This window comes from Oncorhynchus tshawytscha, linkage group LG05, assembly GCF_018296145.1.
Source record: "Oncorhynchus tshawytscha isolate Ot180627B linkage group LG05, Otsh_v2.0, whole genome shotgun sequence".
NCBI lineage: Eukaryota > Metazoa > Chordata > Actinopteri > Salmoniformes > Salmonidae > Oncorhynchus > Oncorhynchus tshawytscha.
In genome coordinates this window covers 89,561,236-89,570,254 of record NC_056433.1, presented here as the reverse complement: position 1 = coordinate 89,570,254, position 9,019 = coordinate 89,561,236, and the positions used below count along the sequence as shown (strand labels likewise).

The 9,019-nt window shown below is 47.4% G+C and overlaps 1 protein-coding gene across 1 annotated transcript in view; it reads left to right on the top strand.

The window, feature by feature from the left end:
• herc2 (HECT and RLD domain containing E3 ubiquitin protein ligase 2) overlaps window positions 1-9,019 on the top strand; it is a 170,942-nt gene that overhangs the window by 139,233 nt on the left and 22,690 nt on the right. The window contains exons 78-81 of the mRNA XM_042322735.1: window positions 1-173; window positions 417-578; window positions 4,142-4,233; window positions 6,111-6,250. Of these exons, the coding sequence (XP_042178669.1) occupies window positions 1-173; window positions 417-578; window positions 4,142-4,233; window positions 6,111-6,250 (567 nt within the window). The remainder of the gene's footprint in view (window positions 174-416; window positions 579-4,141; window positions 4,234-6,110; window positions 6,251-9,019) is intronic.

Sequence of the window (9,019 nt, the reverse complement as noted above, 5' to 3'; positions counted from 1 at the left end):
GTGACCGTCCCCGCGTGATAGAGTCCCTACGGGGGGTGGAGGTGGTGGATGTAGCTGCTGGAGGGGCCCATAGTGCCTGCATCACGGCCAGCGGAGAGCTCTACACCTGGGGCAAGGGACGCTACGGACGCCTGGGGCATGGAGATTCTGAGGACCAACTCAAACCCAAACTGGTAAGCCGTGGTTCTCCTCTTCTCTCAACTTCTAATCTCTTCTCTCATCTTCTCTTCACTCAATTGTTCTTCTCTCCTCAACCTCGCTTCTTTTAACTTTTCTTCTCTCCTTCTAATCTCTTCACTCAACTTCTCTCACTCTCTAACACACACACACACACACACACACACACACACACACACACACAAACACGTCCTGATGCTGAGTGTATCTCTGTCTCTCTGTTGTGGGTCTCTCTCCAGGTGGATGCTCTGCAGGGCCACAGGGTGATAGATGTGGCGTGTGGTAGTGGTGACGCCCAGACTCTTTGTCTGACTGACGATGACATGGTCTGGTCCTGGGGCGATGGAGACTATGGCAAGCTTGGGCGGGGCGGCAGCGACGGCTGCAAGGTCCCCATGAAGGTACAGACCAGACCCGTCCACTAACACCGCAGGTTTCGTCCCAAATCTATTCCTGCTATCGGGGACTGTTACGAATCCCTTTTGGCCCGCCACTCTAGGGGGGATGGTAACCAGACCCGTAACATAACTCATGCAAAGTGTAATAGTGACAAAGTAAAAGTGAGAACGAAAAAACCACAGACAACTAAATGACCATCAAACACGCAGGGTTTATTTGATAAGCACACGGTAAAGGGGGGCAGGAAGAGGGGCTGAGCTGGACCCAAGGAAAGAAACAAATATCCAAAACACCCCTAAGCTAGACTAGCCTACTATAATCACATGGTTAGTGTGTGCTAAAAGACAACAGTAACACAACCTCTTCCAGGTCGTATAATCACATGGTTAGTGTGTGCTAAAAGACAACAGTAACACAACCTCTTCCAGGTCGTATAATCACATGGTTAGTGTGTGCTAAAAGACAACAGTAACACAACCTCTTCCAGGTCGTATAATCACATGGTTAGTGTGTGCTAAAAGACAACAGTAACACAACCTCTTCCAGGTCGTATAATCACATGGTTAGTGTGTGCTAAAAGACAACAGTAACACAACCTCTTCCAGGTTGTATAATCACATGGTTAGTGTGTGCTAAAAGACAACAGTAACACAACCTCTTCCAGGTCGTATAATCACATGGTTAGTGTGTGCTAAAAGACAACAGTAACACAACCTCTTCCAGGTCGTATAATCACATGGTTAGTGTGTGCTAAAAGACAACAGTAACACAACCTCTTCCAGGTCGTATAATCACATGGTTAGTGTGTGCTAAAAGACAACAGTAACACAACCTCTTCCAGGTCGTATAATCACATGGTTAGTGTGTGCTAAAAAGACAACAGTAACACAACCTCTTCCAGGTCGTATAATCACATGGTTAGTGTGTGCTAAAAGACAACAGTAACACAACCTCTTCCAGGTCGTATAATCACATGGTTAGTGTGTGCTAAAAGACAACAGTAACACAACCTCTTCCAGGTCGTATAATCACATGGTTAGTGTGTGCTAAAAGACAACAGTAACACAACCTCTTCCAGGTCGTATAATCACATGGTTAGTGTGTGCTAAAAGACAACAGTAACACAACCTCTTCCAGGTCGTATAATCACATGGTTAGTGTGTGCTAAAAGACAACAGTAACACAACCTCTTCCAGGTCGTATAATCACATGGTTAGTGTGTGCTAAAAGACAACAGTAACACAACCTCTTCCAGGTTGTATAATCACATGGTTAGTGTGTGCTAAAAGACAACAGTAACACAACCTCTTCCAGGTCGTATAATCACATGGTTAGTGTGTGCTAAAAGACAACAGTAACACAACCTCTTCCAGGTCGTATAATCACACGGTTAGTGTGTGCTAAAGACAACAGTAACACAACCTCTTCCAGGTCGTATAATCACATGGTTAGTGTGTGCTAAAAGACAACAGTAACACAACCTCTTCCAGGTCGTATAATCACACGGTTAGTGTGTGCTAAAAGACAACAGTAACACAACCTCTTCCAGGTCGTATAATCACATGGTTAGTGTGTGCTAAAAGACAACAGTAACACAACCTCTTCCAGGTCGTATAATCACATGGTTAGTGTGTGCTAAAAGACAACAGTAACACAACCTCTTCCAGGTCGTATAATCACATGGTTAGTGTGTGCTAAAAGACAACAGTAACACAACCTCTTCCAGGTCGTATAATCACATGGTTAGTGTGTGCTAAAAGACAACAGTAACACAACCTCTTCCAGGTCGTATAATCACATGGTTAGTGTGTGCTAAAAGACAACAGTAACACAACCTCTTCCAGGTTGTATAATCACATGGTTAGTGTGTGCTAAAAGACAACAGTAACACAACCTCTTCCAGGTCGTATAATCACATGGTTAGTGTGTGCTAAAAGACAACAGTAACACAACCTCTTCCAGGTCGTATAATCACATGGTTAGTGTGTGCTAAAAGACAACAGTAACACAACCTCTTCCAGGTCGTATAATCACATGGTTAGTGTGTGCTAAAAGACAACAGTAACACAACCTCTTCCAGGTCGTATAATCACATGGTTAGTGTGTGCTAAAAGACAACAGTAACACAACCTCTTCCAGGTCGTATAATCACATGGTTAGTGTGTGCTAAAAGACAACAGTAACACAACCTCTTCCAGGTCGTATAATCACATGGTTAGTGTGTGCTAAAAGACAACAGTAACACAACCTCTTCCAGGTTGTATAATCACATGGTTAGTGTGTGCTAAAAGACAACAGTAACACAACCTCTTCCAGGTCGTATAATCACATGGTTAGTGTGTGCTAAAAGACAACAGTAACACAACCTCTTCCAGGTCGTATAATCACATGGTTAGTGTGTGCTAAAAGACAACAGTAACACAACCTCTTCCAGGTCGTATAATCACATGGTTAGTGTGTGCTAAAAGACAACAGTAACACAACCTCTTCCAGGTCGTATAATCACACGGTTAGTGTGTGCTAAAAGACAACAGTAACACAACCTCTTCCAGGTCGTATAATCACATGGTTAGTGTGTGCTAAAAGACAACAGTAACACAACCTCTTCCAGGTCGTATAATCACATGGTTAGTGTGTGCTAAAAGACAACAGTAACACAACCTCTTCCAGGTCGTATAATCACATGGTTAGTGTGTGCTAAAAGACAACAGTAACACAACCTCTTCCAGGTCGTATAATCACATGGTTAGTGTGTGCTAAAAGACAACAGTAACACAACCTCTTCCAGGTCGTATAATCACATGGTTAGTGTGTGCTAAAAGACAACAGTAACACAACCTCTTCCAGGTCGTATAATCACATGGTTAGTGTGTGCTAAAAGACAACAGTAACACAACCTCTTCCAGGTCGTATAATCACATGGTTAGTGTGTGCTAAAAGACAACAGTAACACAACCTCTTCCAGGTCGTATAATCACATGGTTAGTGTGTGTTAAAGGACCAACGATTTCCTGATTACTAACTCTTAATTCTGAAGTATATTTTCACCAGTCATCTAACCTACGGTATATTAGCGGTGGCGCGCACAGCAACAAGGAGCAAGGGAGACATGGAATTAATACCCAAACCCCCTAATCTTTAAATAAAATGTTGAAAATTAAATGTTGAGTTTATTCTGAACATTTTGCCAGTTTTTTAATGTACCACGACCATCACCGTTGTTTTGTTTCTCTTCGCTTGGCCCTAATACTCTTCTGTAATATGGTCTATCCCCTACAAACATGTGCATAATATGGACGCAGACATAAAGTTTAAGAAAACAAATAAAGTTATTTAAGGATATATTACCACAGTTGATATAGATCTGTTATTTACCAAAAACAGATGAACTATTGGTAGTTTTGCCACCCTCATGCACTACGGAAGTAGTGCGCTATAGAGGGAATATGGTGCCGTTTGGAACGTACAAACTGTCACCCCAACATGACTGATCTAACAGCTTTACCCATACCGAGATGTGTGTTTTCCGTCTCATGTCTGAGTGTTACTGTTCTCTCGCTTGTAGATTGATTCTCTGACTGGACTGGGAGTGGTGAAGGTTGACTGTGGCTCCCAGTTCTCTGTCTCTCTCACCAAGTCTGGAGCAGTTTACACCTGGTGAGTAAACTACACATCCTGATCACGGTCAACTGTTACACTGACTATACATCCTGACCACGGTCAACTGTTAGTAGACTGACTATACATCCTGACCACGGTCAACTGTTAGTAGACCGACTATACATCCTGACCACGGTCAACTGTTACACTGACTATACATCCTGACCACGGTCAACTGTTACACTGACTATACATCCTGACCACGGTCAACTGTTACACTGACTATACATCCTGACCACGGTCAACTGTTACACTGACTATACATCCTGACCACGGTCAACTGTTACACTGACTATACATCCTGACCACGGTCAACTGTTAGTAGACTGACTATACATCCTGACCACGGTCAACTGTTAGTAGACTGACTATACATCCTGACCACAGGCAACTGTTAGTAGACTGACTATACATCCTGACCACGGTCAACTGTTAGTAGACCGACTATACATCCTGACCACGGCCAACTGTTAGTAGACCGACTATACATCCTGACCACGGTCAACTGTTAGTAGACCGACTATACATCCTGACCACGGTCAACTGTTAGTAGACCGACTATACATCCTGACCACGGTCAACTGTTAGTAGACTGACTATACATCCTGACCACGGTCAACTGTTACACTGACTATACATCATGACCACGGTCAACTGTTAGTAGACTGACTATACATCCTGACCACGGTCAACTGTTAGTAGACTGACTATACATCCTGACCACGGTCAACTGTTACACTGACTATACATCCTGACCACGGTCAACTGTTAGTAGACTGACTATACATCCTGACCACGGTCAACTGTTAGTAGACCGACTATACATCCTGACCACGGTCAACTGTTAGACTAACTATACATCCTGACCACGGTCAACTGTTACACTGACTATACATCCTGACCACGGTCAACTGTTACACTGACTATACATCCTGACCACGGTCAACTGTTAGTAGACTGACTATACATCCTGACCACGGTCAACTGTTAGTAGACTGACTATACATCCTGACCACGGTCAACTGTTACACCAACTATACATCCTGACCACGGTCAACTGTTAGTAGACTGACTATACATCCTGACCACGGTCAACTGTTAGTAGACTGACTACATCCTGACCACTGTCAACTGTTAGACTAACTATACATCCTGAACACGGTCAACTGTTACACTGACTATACATCCTGACCACGGTCAACTGTTACACTGACTATACATCCTGACCACGGTCAACTGTTAGTAGACTGACTATACATCCTGACCACGGTCAACCGTTAGTAGACTGACTATACATCCTGACCACGGTCAACTGTTACACTAACTATACATCCTGACCACGGTCAACTGTTACACTGACTATACATCCTGACCACGGTCAACTGTTACACTGACTATACATCCTGACCACGGTCAACTGTTACACTGACTATACATCCTGACCACGGTCAACTGTTAGTAGACTGACTATACATCCTGACCACGGTCAACTGTTACACTGACTATACACCCTGACCACGGTCAACTGTTACACTAACTATACATCCTGACCACGGTCAACTGTTAGTAGACTGACTATACATCCTGACCACGGTCAACTGTTACACTGACTATACATCCTGACCACGGTCAACTGTTAGTAGACTGACTATACATCCTGACCACGGTCAACTGTTACACTGACTATACATCCTGACCACGGTCAACTGTTAGACTAACTATACCTCAGGGCAGACTGTGATATGACATTTACATGTGTTAACATTTACATCATTTAGCAGATGCTCATATCCAGAGCAATTTACAGGATTAATTAGGGTTAAGTACCGGGGTAACGGTGACAACCACCTGAATAAATCGATGTGTGTTTTCAGGGGTAAAGGTGACTACCACCGGCTGGGTCACGGTTCTGATGACCATGTACGGCGACCCAGACAGGTCCAGGGCCTGCAGGGGAAGAAGGTCATTGCCATAGCAACGGGGTCACTCCACTGTGTCTGCTGCACTGAGGATGGTAGGGAATTACTGATTTATTTGTTTTCTGTCTGTTTTGAAACGGTGTTCCTGAACATTTTTTTTACACTATCAAGATGTATTTAAGTCCTAATTACACCTCCCTACCACCTGTCTACTACCACACCCACCTGTCTACTACCACCACCACCTGTCTACTACCACCACCACCTGTCTAATACCACCACCACCTGTCTACTACCACCACCACCTGTCTACTACCACCACCACCTGTCTACTACCACCACCACCTGTCTACTACCACCACCACCTGTCTACTACCACCACCACCACCTGTCTACTACCACCACCACCACCTGTCTACTACCACCACCACCACCTGTCTACTACCACCACCACCACCTGTCTACCACCACCACCACCTGTCTACCACCACCACCACCTGTCTACCACCACCACCACCTGTCTACCACCACCACCACCACCACCTGTCTACCACCACCACCACCACCACCTGTCTACCACCACCACCTGTCTACTACCACCACCACCACCTGTCTACTACCACCACCACCACCTGTCTACTACCACCACCACCACCTGTCTACTACCACCACCACCTGTCTACTACCACCACCACCACCTGTCTACTACCACCACCACCACCTGTCTACTACCACCACCACCACCTGTCTACTACCACCACCACCACCTGTCTACTACCACCACCACCACCTGTCTACTACCACCACCACCACCTGTCTACTACCACCACCACCTGTCTACTACCACCACCACCTGTCTACTACCACCACCACCTGTCTACTACCACTACCACCACCACCACCTGTCTACTACCACCACCACCTGTCTACTACCACCACCACCTGTCTACTACCACCACCACCACCTGTACTACCACCACCACCACCTGTCTACTAACACCACCACCACCTGTCTACTAACACCACCACCACCTGTCTACTAACACCACCACCACCTGTCTACTAACACCACCACCACCACCTGTCTACTAACACCACCACCACCACCTGTCTACTAACACCACCACCACCACCTGTCTACTAACACCACCACCACCACCTGTCTACTAACACCACCACCACCACCTGTCTACTAACACCACCACCACCACCTGTCTACTACCACCACCACCACCACCTGTCTACTAACACCACCACCACCACCTGTCTACTACCACCACCACCTGTCTACTACCACCACCACCTGTCTACTACCACCACCACCTGTCTACTACCACCACCACCTGTCTACTACCACCACCACCTGTCTACTACCACCACCACCTGTCTACTACCACCACCACCTGTCTACTACCACCACCACCACCTGTCTACTACCACCACCACCACCTGTCTACTACCACCACCACCACCTGTCTACTACCACCACCACCACCTGTCTACTACCACCACCACCACCTGTCTACTACCACCACCACCACCACCTGTCTACTACCACCACCACCACCACCTGTCTACTACCACCACCACCACCACCTGTCTACTACCACCACCACCACCACCTGTCTACTACCACCACCACCACCACCTGTCTACTACCACCACCACCACCACCTGTCTACTACCACCACTACTACCACCACCACCACCACCTGTCTACTACCACCACCACCTGTCTACCACCACCACCACCTGTCTACCACCACCACCACCTGTCTACCACCACCACCACCTGTCTACTACCACCACCACCTGTCTACTACCACTACCACCACCACCACCTGTCTACTACCACCACCACCTGTCTACCACCACCACCACCTGTCTACCACCACCACCACCTGTCTACTACCACCACCACCACCTGTCTACTACCACCACCACCTGTCTACTACCACCACCACCACCTGTACTACCACCACCACCACCTGTCTACTAACACCACCACCACCTGTCTACTAACACCACCACCACCTGTCTACTAACACCACCACCACCACCTGTCTACTAACACCACCACCACCACCTGTCTACTAACACCACCACCACCACCTGTCTACTAACACCACCACCACCACCTGTCTACTACCACCACCACCTGTCTACTACCACCACCACCACCTGTCTACTAACACCACCACCACCTGTCTACTACCACCACCACCTGTCTACTACCACCACCACCTGTCTACTACCACCACCACCTGTCTACTACCACCACCACCTGTCTACTACCACCACCACCTGTCTACTACCACCACCACCTGTCTACTACCACCACCACCTGTCTACTACCACCACCACCACCTGTCTACTACCACCACCACCACCTGTCTACTACCACCACCACCACCTGTCTACTACCACCACCACCACCTGTCTACTACCACCACCACCACCTGTCTACTACCACCACCACCACCTGTCTACTACCACCACCACCACCAGTCTACTACCACCACCACCACCACCAGTCTACTACCACCACCACCACCACCTGTCTACTACCACCACCACCACCACCTGTCTACTACCACCACCACCACCACCTGTCTACTACCACCACCACCACCACCTGTCTACTACCACCACCACCACCACCTGTCTACTACCACCACTACTACCACCACCACCACCACCTGTCTGCTACCACCACCACCACCTGTCTACCACCACCACCACCTGTCTACCACCACCACCACCTGTCTACCACCACCACCACCACCTGTCTAGTACCACCACCACCACCACCACCTGTCTAGTACCACCACCACCACCTGTCTAGTACCACCACCACCACCACC